General features: G+C 48.1%; 1 protein-coding gene across 3 annotated transcripts in view; it reads left to right on the top strand.

The window, feature by feature from the left end:
• The first annotated feature begins 2,371 nt into the window (after positions 1 to 2,371).
• The window catches only part of PTBP1 (polypyrimidine tract binding protein 1), a 37,866-nt gene continuing 17,819 nt past the window's right edge, over positions 2,372 to 22,418 (top strand). The window contains exons 1-7 of one of the 3 annotated variants that reach the window (XM_028713986.2): positions 2,372 to 2,501; positions 9,229 to 9,259; positions 17,093 to 17,168; positions 17,583 to 17,654; positions 19,186 to 19,358; positions 20,523 to 20,669; positions 22,074 to 22,244. In XM_028713986.2, coding sequence (XP_028569819.1) covers positions 2,494 to 2,501; positions 9,229 to 9,259; positions 17,093 to 17,168; positions 17,583 to 17,654; positions 19,186 to 19,358; positions 20,523 to 20,669; positions 22,074 to 22,244 — 678 coding nt within the window. In that variant the 5' untranslated portion in view covers positions 2,372 to 2,493. Of the gene's footprint in view, positions 2,502 to 9,228; positions 9,260 to 17,092; positions 17,169 to 17,582; positions 17,655 to 19,185; positions 19,359 to 20,522; positions 20,670 to 22,073; positions 22,245 to 22,418 lie in introns of those variants that run through there. The other 2 variants (XM_028713987.2, XM_028713988.2) reach the window with 2 other exon arrangements.

Raw genomic sequence — 22,418 nt, 5'->3', positions numbered from 1 at the left:
CTGTGCTGGGGAGTCGGGGCTCTGGCATTTTGATTATTGCAGCTTGTGGTTTCAACAAAATTCCGCACCACAATAGGCAGGAAATGGCTGGCGTAGCCCCCCCCCCCTTTCCATAGTGTATACGAGGAAATGAGTAATCAGAAAGGAGCAGCCCAAAGCAGGAAAGTGTCGCAATTATATGAACGGCAAAAGCCAAAACAAGACGCAGCCCCGTCCATTTGCAAAATTTTCGGGAGATTTGGCAGGGTGCGGAGGGAATCTGCTGAAAATTGTTCCTTGCCTTTAGGGTTTTGCTCAGTTTAGGAATCAAAATGATTTCAGGTCGGTCTTCCTGTGCTGATCTATGTACATGCTTGGTTGGTACACTTATGAACATTACCATATATCTAAGACCTCAAAATTCCTATCACAGCTACAACCCCTGATGTTCGCAACGAGATCCGAGTGAGAAACACACTCAGTTTTCCAGGATTCCTTTCGGTCGCAGAACCCAGATTTCTGCCTCTTGCAGAAGAGTTGGAGTTTGGCGCCCAGGCAGGTTCACAAGTCTCTCGGCTTGGGGGGTGGAGGGGAGGGCGATTTCATCCTGCCATGGGCAAAGAAAGGCAACCTGGCATTGAAATTACATCCCTCCCGGCCGAAACCCAATCCAGCCGTGTAACAGAATAAGCATGCGGCTCTGTTGCTGCCAAACAGCTGGTGAACTGGAGACGGGAGCCTGAAATGAAAGCAAAGAAAACTGAATTTAAAACGCCTTTCTTGCATTCCCATTCTTCATTCCCCCCCCCCCCCCGGTCTCCTTCCCCAACTACATTTCTCCTGGTTTCTGCCTTGCACGCCTTAGGTTCTCCCTCCGCGGTTGATAATAGCTATAGTTGCCATCGAAATTATTCAACCCCCATTGCAAACAGGTTTGTTTTCGAAATTTACAGGCTTTCTGCTGTCTGCAATGAGCAAATCGAACAAAAGCAATCGAAATAGCTGAACACAACGGTGGCCCCCCAAATTCGGCTGGAAATTTCTCCAGGGCCCACCCGAGCTGGGAGAAAATTACTGAGTCTCACCGGCCCAACCCCAAAGAGGCAGCGCTTGGCAGGTTGTTGTTGTTGAGTCGTTTAGTCGTGTCCGCCTCTTCGTGACCCCCTGGACCAGAGCACGCCAGGCCCTCCTGTCTTCCACTGCCTCCCACAGTTTGGTCAAACTCATGCTGGTAGCTTCGAGAACACTGTCCCACCATCTCGTCCTCTGTCGTCCCCTTCTCCTTGTGCCCTCCATCTTTCCCAGCATCAGGGTCTTTTCCAGGGATTCTCCTCTTCTCCTGAGGTGGCCAAAGTCTTGGAGCCTCAGCTTCAGGATCTGTCCTTCCAGTGAGCACTCAGGGCTGATTTCCTTCCGAATGGAGAGGTTGGATCTTCTTGCAGTCCATGGGACTCTCAAGAGTCTCCTCCAGCACCAGAATTCAAAAGCATCCATTCTTCGGCGATCAGCTTCTTGATCAGTTCTCGCTTCCATACATCACTACTGGGAAAACCTACTATTATTATTAATAATAATTTTATTTATTAATAATATATTATTATTAATAATTTTATTATTGTTGTTGTTATTAATACCCTATACCTTGCAGTTCTCACAGGATACAATATAAAAACACCAAATACATAATACACCAAATACATACAAAAACACCAAATACATAATCATAATAAAAACAACCCCCAACGCATTTTATGGAGCACATTTTCTATGATATCTAGCCCCTCTTTGGGAATTGCTAAATCATTTTACCACAAGGACTTCCTTGTGGCGGGGAGTTCCATAGTTCTACAAACCACAGAATCCTTTCCTGAATTTTTCCTACCCCCTTTTTTTTTAGTGGGATTCAAAAGAGACTATGAAATCCAGGGTCTAAAATTACCTAACCCCAGGACCGTGTGCTTGTTTTGTTGTTAAATTGTCAGCACCTGAACTCGGGATCCAGCTACAAATATATTACAGTCCTGGAAACATAGATACTTCGATATGCCCGTTCTCAAAATGGCCGCGGCAGCCTCACGTGCCAGGCTTCCGCCGCCCGAAGACCCATCCACGCGCTCGCATTCCTTTGCCCATACCCAAAATGGCCGCCGAGGGGCCGCCCACCCTGGAAGACCGAGCGGGCAGCGAGGGGAGCCCGCCCCCAAAATGGCCTCCCCTCCCGACGCTCGAGGCGACGTCGCCACCGCGCCAATCGCAACGCGCGCCGGAGCCGGAGCCCGCCCCCGTCGCCTAGCCGCACCCAATGGGAGCCACGAGCCGGGAGGAGCCCCCGCCGCCCGCCTCGTCAAGGTGACAGCGCCGCCTAGCCAATGGGGCCCCGGCGCCTCAAAAGGAGCCGAGGGCGGGCCCCGCGCCGCCATTTTGTGAGTCTATATAACACGTAGCCGTTGAGCCCGCTCCTGCTATTCCAGCGCGTCCAGCTCCCGCTTCCCTTTCGGGTCGCCTTCGTGTGCCATGGACGGGTGAGCGGAAGGGAAAAGGGGAGCGGGGCGGGGGAACGGTTCGTGAGGAGAAATCACCTCAGGGGAAGAGAGAAGGGGGGAGGGGCGGTTGAAAAGGGGGGCGAAAGCGAAGCGCGGAGCTCACCTGAGGGGAATTCGAACCCGGTTCCGTGAGGGGGGGGGGCGAAAACTAGGCCTAAAAGTTGAGGCGAAGGCCTTTTCTGAGGTAGAAAGTGAAATATATGGGGGGGGGGGGAGAGAAGGGGAGCGGGCACGCGCGCGCGCTCTCGCCGCCGTCCCCCCTCCTCTTTTGAAAGTTCCGTATGCGCGCGCATATGCACCCCCCCCCCGCGAAAGTTCTAACCGGCGCGCGCGCCCCCCCCCCGCAACCGCGTTCCCGATCCGCGAAGGTTCTGAAGCGGCGAGCGCGCTCCCGCGGCAACGTTCGGTGCGCGCGCGCGCGGCCCGCGACTCAACGTTCTAAAGTTCTTCCCTGCTCCTCCGAATAAAGTGGGGGGGGGGCCGGTGGTGGAGGAAGAAGGCGCATGCGCTTCAGCGCCCACCTAACCCGCTCCGTGGATGCTGGATCCGTCTGTGTTTCGAACCCACCCGTGAAACTTTGTTCCCAAGTGTCTTAGTCTCCGCTGCCTCGAGCGAAGTCTGCTCTTAGCCACGCCCTCTTTTTTTCTTTCTCTTTCCTTCCTCTTTCTTACTCTGCCCCCCCCCCGACTTTTTTTTTGGGGGGGTTATATTTTTTTTCGGGGGGCAGCCCTGTTCAGGGAAGTTTTTAATGTATGATATTTTAGTGTTTTTTTTTGGTTTGGCCAGATGGGCGGGGTACAAATAATAAATTATTATTATTATTATTAATATTATTGCATCCCCTCCAACGTTTCTCCCCTGAAAATAGTGATGTCCTAAGGAACAGAGGGACGCAGATAGAGCTGTGGGTTTAACCACAGAGCCTAGGGCTTGCCGATCAGAAGGTTGGCGGTTCGAATCCCCACAATGGGGTGAGCTCCTGTTGCTCAGTCCCTGCTCCTGCCAACCTAGCAGTTCAAAAGCACGTCAAAGTGCAAGTAGATAAATAGGTACCGCTCCGACGGGAAGGTAAATGGCGTTTCCATGCACCGCTCTGGTTCGCCAGAAGCGGCTTAGTCCTGCTGGCCACATGACCCGGAAGCTGTACGCCGGCTCCCTCGGCCAATAAAGCGAGATGAGCGCCGCAACCCCAGAGTCAGTCATGACTGGACCTAATGGTCAGGGGTCCCTTTACCTTTAAGGAACAGCGGTACATTCCGTAATTCCATCAGAAACTGGGAGGGCTTCTGTGAATCCAGGAGTGTCCCCAGAAAATAGGGGCACTTGTAGGGTCTGCTTGTGCCTCTTAAGGATGCAAGGACCCTTAACTAGGGGGTAAGTCCTGCTGAACTTTGATGCACTCGGGTTTGGCCTTCTGTTGCAAGAATATGTGCCCTATCTCATGAATGAACCCAAAATCACATGAGACGGTGGCGAAAGGCCTTTGAGCGATCTAAAAGAAAAAGGGAAGTTCGTGTGTGCAGTGTTGCACGTGGGTTAAAAAGAGAAGTTGGGGAGTGGCGAACCCACAAGTCTAGCAAAGGGTAGTGGGCGCTTGGGTAAGAGATTTGAGGACTGCAGAGGGTTGGGCTGGATGACCCTCGTGGGATATTTCCAGCAACTACACGGAGATGTTTGGGATTGATCCTGGCACCTTCTGTGTGTGAAGCAGACGCTCTACTGTTGAGCAATGGCCCTTCCCAAAACCGGGCGCAAACATGCTTAAAGGTGCTTATTCTTCTGTCCTCCTTTTTTACAGCTTAGTCCCGAGTGAACCAGGGCAGCGGATGCCCTGGAGGTGCCAGAGGTTGAACTTTGAGGAGTAAGCAAAGCGAACATCTGAAATAGTTCACACCCCACCCCACTGCTATGTAGAAAGGAAGCAATGGTGGCTGGGAATAAAGCTGTGTGAACTGAGCGATGGGTGTGGAAGAAGAAATAAGGGTTTGCAAAAGGATGAAGAAGGAAATCTTGGGGGGGTTGTCTCTTCAGACACCCTTTAATGTACTTAAGGAACAATTAGTGGTTTGGATTATCCTCATTAGCCTGATGCAGAGTATACCTTTCACTCCCCATGCCCCCATGGTTTCCATATTCTCTGTACTCTCCCCTCTTCTCTGAATTGCAGCTTTGCAGGCTTCCTTCCTTCGGTCAACTTGCTTCAAGCACCCCATTCTATGGGTCAGGGTAGCTGCCTCCTTCTCCCCCCCCCCGACTTATATTTATGAAGCCTGTCTTGTGCTTCTCCCCCACTTCCTGTTCTTATCTGGAAGCACATTTTCTCTTCTGAACCACCCCTTCTCCCAACGCCTTCTCCCTGAGTACCTGAAGTGTTTGGTTGTGACCCTCTTGCCTCAGTCTCTTAAGTGTGCGCTGGTGAAAGAACGTACTAAAAACACTGTTCACTTCTCCCTTACTGCCAGGATGGATGAGAACTTTAAACTCATTCCCTCGCAAAGGAGTTCCATTGTCAGCATACTTTCCTGGAGATCATTGATTGACCTTGGGTCAACTTTGTAGATAGTTTTTCTCATTGCCTTGGTGGCAAGCACGTAACTGCCTAGGCAACGTGGTTGCAGTACTTTGCAACATGGGCAGGCCAGCTTGCAAGGTATCTCTCCCCCCCCCCCCCAACTAGAACCCTGAAGCCTAGCAAATAGAAGTAATATACAGTGGTACCTTGGTTGCTGAACGTAATCCGTTCCGGAAGACCGTTCGACTTCCGAAACGTTCGACAACGGAGGCGCAGAGGGCGTTTGGCAATGTCAGTGGAGAAAATTGAAAAAAGCGCAACAGAAGCCATTCGACTTCCGAGGCGCATTCGAAAACCGAAGCATTTACTTCCGGGTTTTCGGCATTCAAAAACCAAAACGTTCAGCTTCCAAGGCGCTCGAAAACCGAGGTACCACTGTACTCCTAATAATTAAGGAACAGGCCGTGTTTTGAATTCCCCAGGCATGTTTTGCTATTGACACAGGTCCAGTTGCAACAGCGTGGAGATTTCTGGGTGTCACGTTGGCAACTTACATCTCCATGGAGCCACCTGACTCACGCGCAGTCCTCCATTCAGACATCAAGGAAAATTAAGTGCAGGGCTGAGTACAGATATTTTGACTGTCTTGCAGCCTTTCCACAAGCAACCCAAATGGAACTCAGACCACAGTTTAAAAGGCTCTGCCTTAGTCATAAGTTAATACCATTTCCATTTCCACTGTGTGTGTTTTTCCTTCTTGCATACTGAGACACCCTTATGTACTTTGCTTAGCTTTTGCGGGGAAAGGATACTCCATTTTAACTTGTTTGCAAATGAAAGTTTTTGTGCAGTTCATTGCTTCCCTGTCTGCTACTTAATTCTAGTTTTCTAGTTCATTCTTCATGTGGTTTTACCTTCTGTTGTGTGGGTGCCCATTCAGTGTCCCACAGGCTGTTCCCTCCAGCTTCCTCCCACTTTGAGTGTGTCAGGAAGCTTCCCACCTGCTTTTCTCTGCATTGCAAAAAAAAAGGCTTGCTGGGAAGGTCCTATTTCTGCCACACCCTTCCATTTACCTAGAAAATGCTTCCTCCTTTAATTTGCATGCGAATCTAAGTTTCCCCTGCAGGCGTAGTTGGGTGGAGATTTGTTGCCTAGGTGTGGAGAGCAATGTATGCCTGGGACTTCTGCTTTTCTTTTGAGTCACCTTTTAAAGGTGACCTTGAGAACCACAATAAACTAGTCAGTATATTGTCCTGGCAGTTCCTGTCCATCGAAACAGTTCTGTCATTCCATTTGGTTCAGACAACAAGGGTAAGTTATAATTCTGAGCCAGAAATCAAACTTCTTGGGCGCCAGCCCTGTATAGAGCTGGAAAAAAGAAACCATCGCATCTGAGTGCCACTTTAAAATTCCAGTGTAACTGGGTGCCCGAAAGTATTTCAGCCCTGGTGCCACATCGCAGAAAAAAAATTCTGTGTCAATTGTCAATCAGTTGATTTCAACTTCTATTTCCTATTGATGGGGTGAATGTTTTTTCCACACACACAGTCCATGGTGAATGTGGAAGGAATATCCAATAAAAACAAGGAATATTTTCAGATAAATGGGAATAGGTTCCTTAAACTATGACCGGCAACCCTTCTCTATCTTGAGCTCCTGTGGCCAGTTCTGGTGGTCCCTTACTCAGCGGGAGAGCAACACCATTCAGAAGCAGCTGTACTCCCAAGCCTGGATCACATTGTCTACTCTCCAACAGAGCCTCTTACCTTGTCAGGAATGAACCTCAACTTATTAGACCAAATCAAATACATGAGTGTATCTGGGCAAATCATTGAGGATTTTCACGGCTTCACTGTGGCACCAGGTGAATAAAAGGAAATAGAGCTCAGTATTGGCATAGTGGTGGCATCCAGACCCTCAGATGACCCAAAACTTGCATTCTGTTTGATGCAGTTCTCTGTCTTTAAGAAGTGATAAAGACCGGAATAGCTGACTACCACTGATAGATGTAGTTTTGCAAAAAAAATAGTTTCCTGGTGGGAGGCAAAAAGTGGACTTCCTTTGGTAGGAAATCTGTCTGTTAAAATGCTGAGCCCCAGGAATTAGTCCTGATAACAAAGTTCCTTTGGCTGGCAAAGTCCATATATTAAGGTTCCTGTATCTTCCACCATTCCACTCCCAGCCTTGACTCTTCCACAGGAAATAACTCCTTCAGTATGTTCTGATGGAGCTTGTCGATTTGCCTCGAAGATCACACAGAAACCTACATAAAATAGTTTCCAAGCAGCTAATAACAAATTCTCATTAGGTATTACTGAACCTTACAGTTGCTCGGTTATGATCAGTTTAAAACCATTGTCTCAACTTGCTGTGTAAAAAAATAATAATCCTTGAATGAGCCCTTCCCCAGAGAAGCAGGAAATAAGAGTCATTGCTCTGAGAATAACTTTTGGGAGTTAGTCAGTCTTGGGAATTTCCTCCTATAGATGAACAGAAGCAAAATGGCTTTTCAATAACCCTGTATTTTTTTTAATCTCTTATACAATTTGCATGATGACGAAGCAGTGGAAAGCATCTCTCTGGCTGGGCTTCTCTGCTCATTTCACAGATGGGTTTAATTAGTCCACTTGAACTAAGCATTCAAGATCTCAACAAAACCCATCTGTCTCCGCTGGCAATTCTAAACACCAGTGGGATTGTAAAAATCCTGCATTCCCTCACTTGAGCTTTCTCTTTTTTAAAAAAAAAAGTCATTGGTTCGCAATGGCGATTGCTGCTAGCTTGTACTACTCCTGGCAGCTAGTCCTGAATCAGACTTAACGCCAGCTGTGAACTGCTGGGGGTGAGGAGTCAAAAGTTGGCTTTTGAAGAAGACATGCGCAGGCGGTTGGGGCAAGGGAGCCCAGTGGTTTGCTGGGATTAAACATAGAGGCAGCCTGGCCTGGGTTTTTTGAAATTGCCAAGTGAGATCAATTGAAGTCAGCAAGGGGAGTGGTGAAGTAAACCCTTTGTCTTAAAACTCTAGGTGAATGGTAGTACGGTTGGCTGTCTGGCCCCCTTCACACATAAATGCTAAGCCAAACCATGGCTTGGTTTGAGCAAGCAGCCACTTGCTGCTGCGTTGAGCTAAGCCATGGTTTGGCTACTGCGTTGTCCAAACCCAGGCTTCAGATGAACCCATGAACTGCAACAAAGATTTGTCCTGTGGTTTCCAGCTTGTGGTTTGGGTGGACTCAGCCATGAGCCTGGATTTTTCCGGCATCCTGAGCCAGACTGTGGCCTAGCGCAGTGGCAAAACAACCAGGGGATAGACCCATTTAAATTCATAGACTCATAGAGTCCAACTGCAGCCATGATTGCTATTCTGAGAGACCTAGCTGTTTGGGGTTGCCACCACGTGCTCTCATTTTGTCATCATGCGTCTCTGAGGGACCTTACAACCTGCAGTGCGGCCCTGCTCATTTTCCTTCTGTCTCTTTCCCCTTGTGACTAACACTAGGGCTACCAGCAGCACTGCAGTCTTGATATGCTGGGCTGGGGAGAAGGGGTGAGGGAACAGAAATAATCTGTTGGGACAAGTATAGATCCCATTGCTCAGGGAGCCCAAGTTTTTCCCCTTTGATACACACAGTGGAAAAAGATGGACCCAATGAGATTAGAGGACCTGATTCTAGACAGGTATTTATATCAAGGGTGTCTGCAGAAAGTGATAAGATCTCAATGTCCCTTAAAGAGCAACTTATGCATCATTAAATGCAAAAAAACCCTTGCTTCTCTAAGCTGGACAGAGCTGGGTGGAAGGTTAAGAGTACAATTTGAAACAGTTTTTGTTTTCTTCACAGTAATTAATGTAAACTAGCAATTCTCCTTTTTGGGGGTAAATTGCCACTATGACTTACAGACTGAGATGTGACTGCATGTAACACGTCTGCCCTTTTGACTTGGAGGCTGTGTTCAGTTGTGTTGTATTCTTAGAAATAGCAAGCGCTTACCTTGTTACCCATGCACTTTGCTGTTGGAAGAAATACAGTTTGCTGTCTCGTAAATTTCTGAATACCTTTGGCACTTGGTTCCTCATCACTATTTTAAGCATACAGAGTTTCTTTCTTGCTAAGAATTGCATAGTTGTTGTTTTTATACCTCCTGTATTTGAAAACCAATCTAATATTTTAACGTCTTGTCCTTCTCTTACAGCATTGTCCAAGATATAACAGTTGGCACAAAGGTAGGCATTTTTCCTCCTTTCTTTCATTGCTTCAGCAAATGTATGTTGTCATGTAAACCACCGCATTCTTACAGAAACAAGCTACTATTAAAAGAGTTGGTATTTTGTGACTTGTGTTACCTGGTACGAGGCTTATACAGTCGTTTCTACATGTCTGTTGTGTAGGAACTGGAACGCACAACGGTAGGGAAATGTCTGGTGTTTTTTCAGGCACACATTTCAGCATGTGCAGAGTTGTGGTGTAGGCAGACGTAAGGCTTATGTTGAGCAACTTGTGTTTTTGCTAGAACCCCAAGATCCATCAAAAGGTTCAAAAGACATACACTTAGAAATAAAGAATTCTGAGCACAGGAATTTGTTCAGAACAGCATAACATAATGGTACTCAGTCTTTCTAAAGAAAAATGCACTTCTGGTTAACACACACACACACAGAGCTTCCTTAATTTCAGCTGTATGAGAGCAGGGGTGTTTTGTTGCTAGTGTTAAAAGTCAGCAATCCTTGCCAATTTCCTCCTAATCACAAGCCATGCACCCACTTTGCCCAATCTGAGTGGTCCTTGAATGTTCTGTTGTATGCAGGATGTCCTTGACAATTCATAGATAGCTTGGTGACTGAAAATATAAAACAACATTGCTATTAAGGAAGTCTGGTGAGAGATCTGGGCATATTTCTCCCCGAAAAAGAACGAGTCCCTAATTTTAGGGATGCTCCAGCTGTCTTGGCGCACCCCCCAAGCCTGTATTGTAAAGTTGGTTTGTGATTAAACCACCACCTATACCCTAGGAGCACAATAACGCTTGGCCTTTTATCCTGCTAGTTTCGACCCGGCCTTGAAGTAAAGCTTTTATCTACAGAGAATGGCAGTGGTAGGAAGAGCAGTGGTGGCAGCATAAAAGCTGAGACAGCAAACCTCAAGGAAAGTAAAGGATAGGATGTGCTGCCTGAAAGGGATGTGGTAAAAATGCTAGACTTAGCTGGTGGCAGGAGTGTAAAGATGTGTTCCTTACTTAGTTGAGAGGAGTGGCACCTAGTTTGCAACAGGCTCCTGTCTTTTAAGTTTGAAATCTAAAGAAAATTCTGCCCAGCAATTCCACTGGTTTACTAAGGCTGGTTAAAATCACATCTGAAGGCAAGGGGGGGATGAATGTTCAGCCTGCTGTAATCACAACTTGGAAAGGAGATGGGAACCAGGAAGCACTGTTGACATTCAAAAGGCGATAGATCATGGGATGGGAGCTGTGCAGGCCTGTTAAAATCCTAGGTGATCAAACACTGAAGGCTGCCGGTGCCTCCATTTTCTCAGTCCTGGCCCATCGCTGAGTAATGAGCCCGTGGCTGTTCAGTCATCGGCTGGTGCCTAACATAGGGAATAAAAATAATTATTTTAATCGCTAGCTTGCTCTGAATCCAGGAAAGAGAACGTGAAATCATACCTCATGGCAGACCACCGAGCTGTGGGTGGGGGGGAACCCTGACGTTTTCCAAACCCCTCCCCCTTTGCCACGATGACTGAACTGCCTGTGTCCCACTATACAAACGCCACAGGCTCCGTAACGCGTCTCATTGTCCCCTCCTTTGCGAGCCGCGCTTGAGAGCAATTAGCTCCGCCTGGCTGGATAGACCTGGTTTTGTCGGGAAGCCAGGATCTTTGCCATGGGAACAGCAATTACGGCTTCGGGCCACAGGCCAAGAATGCGAGCGGAGGAATTCTGGCCCCTCAATTTACGGCTTCAGTTCAAAGGCTGCAACAGGCTGCCTCTTGGTAGGCCTTGCAGGAGCGGGCTTGGCCACAGATGGGAGCCACATGTGCTGACACAAAGGGATATTGACTCACGCAGACCTTTTCTTGGCAGTCTAAAAATATGGGAAACACGTAGGGTATGCAGTTAATGTCGCTGTATATGTGTGGAGGTGCCCATCTGCGCTGCAAATGGCGAAACTCCCGTATCCTTGGTTCTGAATGTATCTGGCACAACTTTTTCAGTGGGATCGTTGCTGGGAACAGATGACCCGAGTGACTGGGAATAGGAGTTTCCCTAATTTACATCCGTGCTAGTATTTGGGAAACGTTAAGGTAGACACGGTCTTCCCTCCACAAATTGCAGGGGGGGGGGGTTGTGTGTTTTGGATGCTCCATCTTGTGTAAAATGCAACACTCCCTGCAGGTGGAAAACTAGCCACTTGCAGTCAGAAAGGTCTAGAAAGCCGTGTTTTGTAATGCAACAACAGCCTGGCTTTCCTTTTGCAGTATTTATGTCGCTGTAAAGGGAGCAATTCAAATTATAGCCCTCACCTTCAGCCTTGAAGTGGTTCATTTTGCTGTGGCCTTGTTTATCCTCTCAATAACCCAACAAAGCAGATGCTTATAGCTTTGTTGATTCCTTGAAGCAAATAGGTCTGTTTTGTGTTAAACATATACACCAGAAGCCTTGTTTGGGAGTACAGTATAGCAATCAGAAGTAGCTTTTCCATGCTCTTTCCCCACTCATAAATATACAAAACATATTCATCAACAAATACATTATATGCAACCCCTTATCCCTTATATACCCAGTATATCCCTGCACTCTGCGGGAAAGTTTATCCTCCAAAATCCAAAGTTCTGAGGCCTGTTCCACAGTAATTTGGAGCAGTTTTGCGTGGCTGCCTCCCTGTTTTGTACACTCCCTGGAAACAACTGAAGACTCATTTGTTCAAACAGGATTTTCCAGCTGGATAAATGAACCTTTAATATGAGTGTTTTGTTTTGTTTTGTTTTGGCTATGTTTTATGTTTTTAAAAAACTTTTTTGCTGTTTTTCTTTGGCTTCACATTTAAACTATTGTGTAGAAGACAAACTTTTTCATAATAACCCTTGATACTCAGGTTATCACAATTCGTAAGTCATGAGAGAACTCGATCAAAATCCCTCTGCACCGATAATGCAAAGTTTTTGCTTAGCCTCTTGAGGTTATTGTCGAAGCCGGTAGTAACATAAAGCCTTACTGTTGGGAGGCGCGCCTCCTTCAAATGAGAGTCTGACTTGCATGTTCCCTCCACTAACTAAGCAGTGTTTCTATACTGAATGAATCTGGCCCGTACTAATAAAAAGACTACGGGAAAACTACCAAATTTGACATAAATGGAAAGCATTCTAATTTTGCAAAGCTTTGCTTTGGGGGAGGCTGGAGCCATCAAGTCAGTACTGTACAGTTTTTCACTCCCCTGCAGAAAGGTCCCTTAAAATAGTGGCCTTTCAGCATGTGGAAGAAGTACCAGGTGACTTGGAATGCCCCCTTATACTGAGACAGACCATTACTCGTATCTATTGTCCTATTGATTCTGAATAAACCTAGCGGTGGAGCAGTAAAACTGCTAGGAAGTTTGCAAAGCTGAGCAGGTATTGCAATTAAATGCACCGCGTGAGAACTGAAGACACCAAGTTGCCCTGGCTCTGCTAGGTGCTAATTTTGTTCCCAAGTCCTGTTGGCATCAGTTGAGGTGGGAAGCATCCTGACTCTGTGTATGCCATGTGCTCGGCACATGTTTTCTTCATTGCTAAACATGTCTTGCTAGCATGTCCCAAGGTTCTCAAGCGACCCACTTCTCTGCCGTGACCTTGGCCTCAACTCTGCAAGCTTTATTTGGATTCCTGAGCTTTTATTGGGCGGCTGTCCTCTTTTGAAGACGGCCTGGGTTATTGGGAACAGAAGCTGACACAGGATTCTCCTGCGTTCGCCACAAAGCTTGGGTGCTGCGCAGTTTTGGGCATGTTACCACTAGTTTTACACGTCAATCTTGGTTCATAGGCAAAGGCTTCAAATCACTACAATGTGCTGTGATAGTTCTAAAACGTGATTCTATTGTTCCTTTTCAAAATGGGGAGGCGTGTTTGTAGCCCTCCTGTAACAGAGGTTGGCAGCTAGCTGTGTTGCAGGCCAATTGGCCCCGCCATAGACCCGAAGGGCCAAGTTGCTTCCTCCTTTGCCCTCTCAATCATACTCTTTTTCCATAACAAAGGTGCAGTTGTGGTCCGTGCCCTTTAAATATCAGGCCAATATCCCAATTCTTACATAACCTGGGCCCTAGAACAGGGTTCAGCAACCTTTTTCATCCGTGGGCCCCTGTCCCTCAGACCATGTGGTGGGCCAGACTATATTTTGAAAGAAATAATGAACGAATTTCTGTGCCCCACAAGTAACCCAGAGATGCATAAAAGCACACATTCTACTCATGTAAAAACACCATGTAAAAACGCTGAAACCTTAATATTTCGGGTTGCAGCCAGTGTTCGTCGCTCTCAGAGTAAACTTGTTTAAATTGAAGGACGTGAGTAACTGAGGCCCATTCGTTTCCCTGGGTTTACTCTGAGTAGAACTCAGTTTGATGCAGCCCTTTGATGCAACAACCTGTCTAGAACTTCTGATTCCACCTTTCGGTGCGTAGCAGCTGAATTTTGCCAGCTTTTAAGACGCGCTTTTTAAATTTGATTTAGGTCGGAACCATGGCTTGTCCTCATAATTGTAAAAGCTGGAGGCAGCTAGCTTGGGTGTGGAGCGCCCTATCAGACAAGCATGACTGCATAACTTTGGTTACTCTGAGCTCAGGAATTCTGAGCGGTTAATAACAATAGCCACACCCCTCAGATTCGCTCAAAGGGCAGGTTTGTTTCATGGCGTGTCTCCATAGTAGCTGGAAGGAGTCTGGCTGGGGCATGGAGGGAGAGCAGAGTAAGAGTATTATTTTCTCTTTGCCTCTCTGTAGTTGTGAATAGAACTTTTAAGAAATAGGCATATGCTGGTTGTCTGCTCTAGGATCTGGCATTTAAAAAAAACACATTATAGGCCTCTGTATCATTTGAAACAAGGGACGCGGGTGGCGTTGTGGGTAAAACCTCAGCGCCTAGGGCTTTCCGATCGAAAGGTCGGCGGTTCGAATCCCCGCGGCGGGGTGCGCTCCCGTTGTTCGGTCCCAGCGCCCGCCAACCTAGCAGTTCGAAAGCACCCCCGGGTGCAAGTAGATAAATAGGGACCGCTTACTGGCGGGAAGGTAAACGGCATTCCGTGTGCTGCGCTGGCTCGCCAGATGCAGCTTGTCACGCTGGCCACGTGACCAGGAAGTGTCTCCGGACAGCGCTGGCTCCCGGCCTCTAGAGTGAGATGAGCGCACAACCCTAGAGTCTGGCAAGACTGGCCCGTACGGGCAGGGGTACCTTTACCTTTTACCTATCATTTGAAACAGCAATACAGTATTCCAGCACAGTGCTTTATGTCTCTAGTGGATGTGCAGTCTCATTGTTGGAGATCTGTGTTGCCCCCATTCTGAATGCAGAAGATTTTTTAAATCTGGAATGGGTAAAGAAATTACAATGCATTCCGAAACTATACACGGCTCTCTTAGTTCAGGCATTGTATTTAGCAGTGGTTTGCTGTGAGCCATAATTGAGGCTATCGCTCTTCCCCTGGAGGCAGCTGCTGTGGGAATGGCTATAGGAGTGGCGTGGAGATGAAATATGAAAGTGGATGTGCAGGTCTGAATCGCGGGTTGCACAGGGGAAAGCAGAGAAGCAGTTTTAAAACGTGTGTTTGGCTGCATGTTTGGAAACCCTTGCCTTCTAGCCCAGGGCCAAGGCAAGCCGTCGTTCGGGGTGATGTTTGACCCCTGCAGTTTGGCCACCCGCGGGAAGTATAGGAATCAACCTATCCTTGGTAGAGAGAGTGCAGCCTGCAACCATAGGGTCAAAACAGCAATCCTGAATGGCCCACAGAGAATGTACATGCTCAGAACTTGAGCAGGGGCGTTGGCCAGGGCCCTGCTGTTTGCTTTGGGCAAACAAAATCAAGGCGAAAGGCCCTTAAGTGTTTCACTTCCTCCAAGCTTGCATGGCGTGGCCTACTTTAACCGGTTAGAGGTGTGAAATAATGATGAGAGGTGGGAGGCGGTGAATGGCTTCTTACATAGCCACAACTGCTGGGAATGTCAGCTGGGTTCTGCGCCCTACGAGGTAGTGTTTCAGCTAACAGAAAGCTTTCTTTTCCTGCTGTATAGGAAAGGGGACACCCAGTCGGCTTCAGGAGAGTCTGAAAAGGAAGAGCAACCAAGCTTTGTTAACAAGGCCCCATTGTGTGGCCGGTTGAAAAATCTAGGACAAGATAATCGTAGAATTAGGGAGGCGAGGGGGCCCTTTCTGATTTAAAATGTGCTGCTATACCCAGGGCTGGGAGAGGTGGCTTCCCATTTCATTTACCCACACCAGTAGGAGTCTGGAGCTGGTAGAGACTTCAGATACGTGGGTGCCATCAAAATATGAAGCCTGTTAGTCTTGGGGTTCTTAGATCCAACAGCAATATCTGCGCTATTACGACCTCCGTGTTAGAAACCTCCCGGGGCTGCCGAGAACACCCCAGCAGAACTCCTGATGAATACACTCTGAAGAGGGGTTAAAAATCTGGTTTAAGGTTTATACAGTCGTACCTTGGAAGTCGGACGGAATCCGTTCCGGAAGTCCGTTCGACTTCCAAAACGTTCGGAAACTGAAGCACGGCTTCTGGAAGGTCCTGCAGCCAACCGGATGCTGCGCCAGATGTTCGGCTTCCAAAAATCGTTTGAAAACCGGAACACTCACTTCCAGGTTTCAGTCATTCGGGAGCCGATTTGTTCGGGAGCCAGGGCGTCTTGAGATCCAAGGTACGACTGTAGTGCAGATTGCGTATGCTATTCCAGCCTCTTCTGAGGTTAAAAACCAGCTCTTCCTTAGCAGCTGAAGGATGTTGGGGGACTGGAGCACTACTTAGCTTCTTCCTGCCACAGGTTCCTGTATATTTGCCCTGCACATTCTTAGTTGGGGGCAAATTACTTTAATTCCAGGTATCAAATCTTCAACTTTGTTATCTCCAGCAAAAAACACTTAAGCAAAAAAAGGCAAAGGAACTCTGAGCAAGCTCCTAGTTGTGGTTTCATGAGATGTTTTCAGTTGGAGCTTGGAAGATACTACTTTTCCCAACCTGGTGCCCTCCATATTATTTGGACTACGACACAGCCATTTTAGCCGGGGCTAATGGGGATTCATAATCTAAGCCATCCAGAGGCCACCAGATTGCAGAAGACTGCTCCAACTGCAGAGCCAATTTGCCCACAAACTGATTCATTGTCTCATTAGGATCATTTCACAGTTCTGGAGAAGCAAACCCATGCCCTCCTGCCTTGTGAGTTTTTGCACGCTGTGAAGGGTGTGTGTCTGTAGCATTCACGCTTCTTGTTCTGAGGTGTGTGCTTAGTTACTGTAAACATTGGATGTGTGAAGGCCGATGGTAAGTTTTTGAGAAACACAAAAGTTCCAGCAAAAAGGTCTGCCTGCTTGAGGGGTAAGCTGCTTGCGGTGGCAAGTGCGTTCTCCATTTGGGTAGGTTGAGCGTTCTGGCCTCGCAGCTTCATCCTGTTCAGCAGCGCATTAAAATGGTGCGGATAGGCTTTCAGGTCTGCCTTCGTAGCCTTTCCTTGCCTTGACCGTGCCTGAGAAAGGTGTCCAACATATTATAATTCCAAGGAGAGCACGCTGCCTTTGAGAAAATAAACTTTACCCTTGGGTTATGGGCACTACCAGGGTAGCTGCCCTTTTACTTACTAGGTTTCTTCACGTCAACTTCTGCTGATTCCATTTCATGTGGTTGGAAGAAGGGGATGGGGTTGGAAATCCAGGCTCCCCCCCCCCTTTCCCCGCCCTTCCGCTCAATTTCTCTCCCACTTCAATTCTGGATTGCCCTCCTGTTCTCGCAGTTCCTGTGTAGAATTTAGAAAAGTGCTGTCAACTTACCTTATTTTTTTCTCTCTCCTCCTCTCTTTCTCTTCCAGCGGGGATCTGACGAACTTTTCTCTACTTGTGTCACTAACGGACCTTTTATCATGAGCAGCACCTCTGCTTCTGCAGGTAACATTGCTAGCCCAAGGAGGTCAGCGCTTTCCTGAAGGGCCCAGTTGTCAGCGAAAGTTAGCCCTCTTCCTTATATTCCCCTTCCCAGCCACCCCCCCCACCCCCAGTATGCTTATTCCTTCGTTAAAGGAGCAGCCCTGCCCCCAAGGAAGGAACCTCTGCTGCCTTGTTAGATTTACAAGTTTCAACAGACTTGCGCCCCCCTCCCAACCCCCAGAACGAATACCTTGACTTTAACCTGCCCCAGAGCATCTCATTAAAGATGTGTACTAGCAAAACTAGCAAAGCGTCCCGCACAGGTAAGGGCAAAGGACAGTTACCAGCAGAAGATAAGATTGCAAGCATACATTTCAAACACCCTGATATTTTGGCGTTTAACGAGGGGTCTGTTTTTTGGGTCTGCTGTTTCAGGCATGCTGCTAGGATCACTACACAGGGTGCTTCTTGACAGCTGGGAACTGAATGATGCCTCTTTATTCGGGGGTGAGCTGGACTTTTGATCCTGGCCTTTTTCTGTTGGCCCCTCACTGTCGCGCCCACAGTCACCACTGACTCTGAGCCCCACCTCTTTTAACATTAGAACTTCCATGCAGTATTTGAATGTCAGATGAGTGTAGAAGAGTATTCAGTGACGTGCTGAACACTTGCCCGAGCATTTTGCAGAACCAGTCAATGCTTGTTGCGCTGGCGTTTGGCAAACCAGCCGGCAAACCACAAGGCCTTGGTTTTAAACAGAAGCTTCCTTTCCTTTTATTATTACTTTCCCACTGTCTAGCTCTGTGTCCTAAGGCTTCCGGACAGGTAGCCTGTGAATTTGAAAGCCTTAGCGAAGCGGTTACAAGTTTGTGGTTAGCCAGTCGGCGTAGCGTTGCAAGGGCGCAACTCAGAAGCCCTTCTTGGCATTCCGTGGGCCCAAATTTACCGCAGCAAATTTCAGGGTCTCGGTGTTGCTTTAAAGTCCCGTTTCGGTGACCGCATCACATTTGCGAGGGTGGGGATTTTAAAGGATTGGCCACAAGTTGCAGACAGCACAGAGCTGGCTTGAAGAGGGGTTATCCTTCTCCCACAGCGCTGCTGTGATGTGCAGAACCACACGCCGTGCCTTCATTCCTGACACTGGTGCAAACATTCTGTGCCATTCGCAAGAAGCACACCATGGCACTGTGTTAGACGTCACAGCAGGGGCTTGGGGAAATATGCCATGCCCTAGGGGTGCTGTTTCGAGTAGCCTCCAAGCCGGTCAGCCCTAGGAATTTACTAGTCCACCTAGCCTAATTTGGCATTGATCAGGCCTCTGGCAACTAATCTGCACGGCAGGCAATTGAAATCCACATGAGCCACAGTCTGTCCAGATCGTATTATCTCTGGAATGTGGCGTCCACCGCCGAGCAAGTGCCCCCTTCCCTGCTGCATTTGGAAGGGGAAGGGGTCGCAATGCAGGCTAGCTGCGCGTTTAAGAACTCAAAAATACGAAAGGATTCATAAAGGTTTTCCCTGGTTGTGTAACCAGCTGGCTTGCACGTTTCTCAGGCTGTGCACAGCCATCTTCAAAGGCACAACTGGCTGCACTGGTTATATCGCTTCTGCCAGCCAGAAGCTACGCTCAACCCATGCGGTGGGTGGAGTTCTAGGAGCTGGTTTAAACTGCGGGTTGGGTGGGGCAGTTTTGCATGGCCACGGCATCAGTGTAATAGCTCTGCAAGTCTCAGAGGTGTCTCCTGTGCTCAGCTACCACCTTTTAGCCACAGAGGAGGTAGGGCCTCCTTGGATTACTCTTGGTTTGCGCACTAAACTTCATGCTTACCTTGCCCAGCCTTGCTGGAGTAGCTAGCCACACTAGACAGCCACTGGGGCAGTCTGGTTCTAATACAGACTGGTCTAAATGGTGACCAGAAAGGTGTTATAAACCGGCTAGGAAGTGACATCATTTCCCGACGCCTCCATCTGACTGCCATGGGCGAGGAAATGGGTTGCCCCGGAGACCTCACCTGTCCCTGCCGGATCTCTCTTCCAGCCAACGGAAATGACAGCAAAAAGTTCAAAGGCGACAGCAGAACTGCAGGAATCCCCTCGCGAGTAATCCACATCCGCAAGCTGCCCAGTGACGTCACAGAAGCCGAAGTCATTTCCTTGGGGCTACCTTTTGGCAAGGTCACTAACCTGCTGATGTTGAAAGGGAAGAATCAGGTATGTATATGCACGTGGAGCCATTTAACTCAGGTAGAAGTGATTAGCTGTACCATAGGAGTCTTCACTTTCAGCTGCAGAAGCTCCAGCCTTTAAATCGATAGCTTGATTTGTAGCTGCTTGGAGAAGTGAAACCGTTTGCGTAGATGGCGGCGTTTTCCTTCCTAAGCAGGCCTAGAAACGGGCTTATATCAGTTTTAGGGACCATATTCCATAAAGAAGCTAGTTTCAGACGCAAGCCACCAAGTTTCAAATTGGCTGTAAAGTGGAAGGCATAATAGCCTAGTGAATGAGCAGACATGCAGCTTCTCGAAGCAGAAATAATGGCCATGGCACTCTTTGCTCCAGTCCTGCTGTTTCTGTGCTCCCTGGGGCTAAGCTATGGCGTAGCTTAACATTGCGTCTGAACCCAGGCTCATGGTTTTCTCTCCCCCCGGACAAACCATGAGTGGCAAACAATAACCTGATAATTTGAGATACTCAAGATAAGAGACTGTACTGACATCCTTGGGTCTGGAAGTCAGTGTCGTCCCTTGCACGTATAAAGTTTTTTGCTTAGTTTTGTTGGCATCCCCAGTTTGAAGCTCTTGGCTAAAAATGTCTTGCCCAGGCTCACGTAAATGCTCTCGCCCATCTGGGTTCGTTTTGCAAGCTGCCCAGAAAATGGAAGTGCTGAAGAGCAATTTATAAATAATAAAAGCTATGAATTTCTGGTTGTGGGGGAGGGCAGGAAGGAGAGCACCGAGTTGGAGGCTGGGTTTGGAGGCAGCAGCTGTGAGAGGCTGCCTCATGATGCCTTTTTGGTTGTTGTTGTGTTTTGCTTGAATCAGAAATTACGACAGCTGCCTTAAGTCAGAAAGCACTGCTGAAAGTAGGGCGGCTATGAGGCCTACCAGCTCCCCAACTTCCAAAGACTGAACTGTCATGAAGTCAGTGACACCAGCACCCTAAGAGCCCTGGTGGCTGTGTGGCATGCAGGCACCTTAAAAAAACAACCTTAAATGTCCCTTTAAATATGCCCAAATTAGAGTAGATAGTGATTTGGTATTTAAGGGCACTGTGTGTATGAAGAAATGACTTGTTCAGAAACTGAACTGCAGCCTTTGGGCTAAGATTGCTTAAGGCTGATGCAGCACGTGTTTTACATCCATCTATCTCAATTAGGCTTTCATAGAAATGAACACAGAGGAAGCAGCTAACACCATGGTTAGCTACTACACCACGGTAACTCCTGTCCTTCGGAGCCAGGCCATCTACATCCAGTTCTCCAACCACAAAGAGCTGAAGACGGACAACTCTCCAAACCAGGCGGTGAGTCGGGATTTCAAGCAGCAGCAGGGCTTTGGGGTAACGTTCTGTGTCCGTGGCTGTATTTAAATTTGCCGAGGAAAGAGACAAGCGACGGCAACGTTGCTGAGAAGATGTGTACATAATTTGTCTGTAGCCCAGCGAGGTAAAGTAAGGCAGGGAAGAATGTACTAAGAATACTCACATTGGATCAGATCGAAGTCCTTACTTATTTTCTTCTTACCTTACCTAGTATTTCATAGGGACGCGGGTGGCGCTGTGGGTTAAACCACAGAGCCTAGGACTTGCCGATCAGAAGGTCAGCGGTTCGAAACCCAGTGACGGGGTGAGCTCCCGTTGCTCGGTCCCTGCTCCTGCCCACCTAGCAGTTCGAAAGCACGGCAAAGTACAAGTAGATAAATAGGCGTCGCTCTGGCGGGAAGGTAAACAGCGTTTCCGTGCACTGTTCTGGTTCGCCAGAAGCGGCTTAGTCCTGCTGGCCACATGACCCGGAAGCTGTACGCCGGCTCCCTCGGCCAGTAAAGCGAGATGAGCGCCGCAACCCCAGAGTCGGCCACGACTGGACCTAATGGTCAGGGGTCCCTTCACCTTAGTATTCCATGATGCTCCTTCACATTTTCTAGTGTTGTAGGGTGCTCAAAACCCACCGCATTGTATTATCCTTACAAAAAACCCTGTAGCTTAGATCAACATTGCACTCCTACCTAAATACAGAAATGGTATAATATAGCTGAATGTAGCTTGCCCAGGGTAACCTAGTGAGTTTATAACGGAAACAAAGGATTCTGTCCAACAAACGTTTACCCTTTGAAATTAATGCACCTAAATTAGTCGTGGTCATTAATTTCAGTGTGTCTGCTCTGGGTGAAACTTAGCCACACTTAACCCACACTTGACTCTGAGGTCTTGCTTATTTTTCTGTGGCTCACAGCATGGTAAAGTGTATTAACTTGGCCCGAACGTGCATGTTCCATTCTGGTTACTCCTAACTTACAGGCCACGGAAGCCATTGGTTTCAACAAATTACACATAGATGGTGTGTTGATGTCTTACCTGTGACTGTTGGAAGAGTTCACACTCAGTGTGCAGCAGGGCAGGGGAACCTGTGGCCCTCTAGGTGTCGCTTGGACTTCAGCTCGCGTCAGCCTGACCATTGGCTGGCTCCTGGGAGTCTTAACAGCATCTCGAATACCGCAGGGTCCCTGTCTTTTTGCGTACAGGATGAAGAAAACATCTTGCCGTCATCTCCGTTCATCTCTTAAGGCTAAAGGCCAGGTTCCCTAGGCCCCCCTGCATGTCTGTCATTCAGTGTCCTGTTCAACATGATTCTGAAGCCGAGTGAGCGCTCGCCTCTTTCTCTTTCCACCTCTCTGCTTATTAACGTGCTGAAAATGTTTGGCTCCACAGCGCGCCCAGGCAGCCCTGCAAGCGGTGAACTCCGTGCAGTCTGGGAACCTCGCGCTGTCTGCCACCGCTGCAGCTGTGGATGCTGGGATGGCCATGGCCGGGCAGAGCCCAGTCCTGAGGATCATTGTGGAAAACCTCTTCTATCCTGTCACCCTCGACGTCCTGCATCAGGTGAGAGAGGGTCCTCTGGCATGGGGAGCGGCTGGGTTGCATGTGATATATCTTCTTAATTTAAAAAATTCCTCCCCACAGCTCATATGAAATAGGCTTGGATGGTTGTTGGCCAGAAAAGATCACCCGGTGTTCTGGCCATGTCGGGGCTTGCGAGGGAAGAGAATTAAAGAG

This window comes from Podarcis muralis, chromosome 18 (genome assembly GCF_964188315.1).
Source record: "Podarcis muralis chromosome 18, rPodMur119.hap1.1, whole genome shotgun sequence".
In the NCBI taxonomy this organism is placed as follows: Eukaryota; Metazoa; Chordata; class Lepidosauria; order Squamata; family Lacertidae; genus Podarcis; species Podarcis muralis.
The sequence above is the reverse complement of the archived record's forward strand: the minus strand, read 5'-3'. Positions and strand labels throughout refer to the sequence as shown.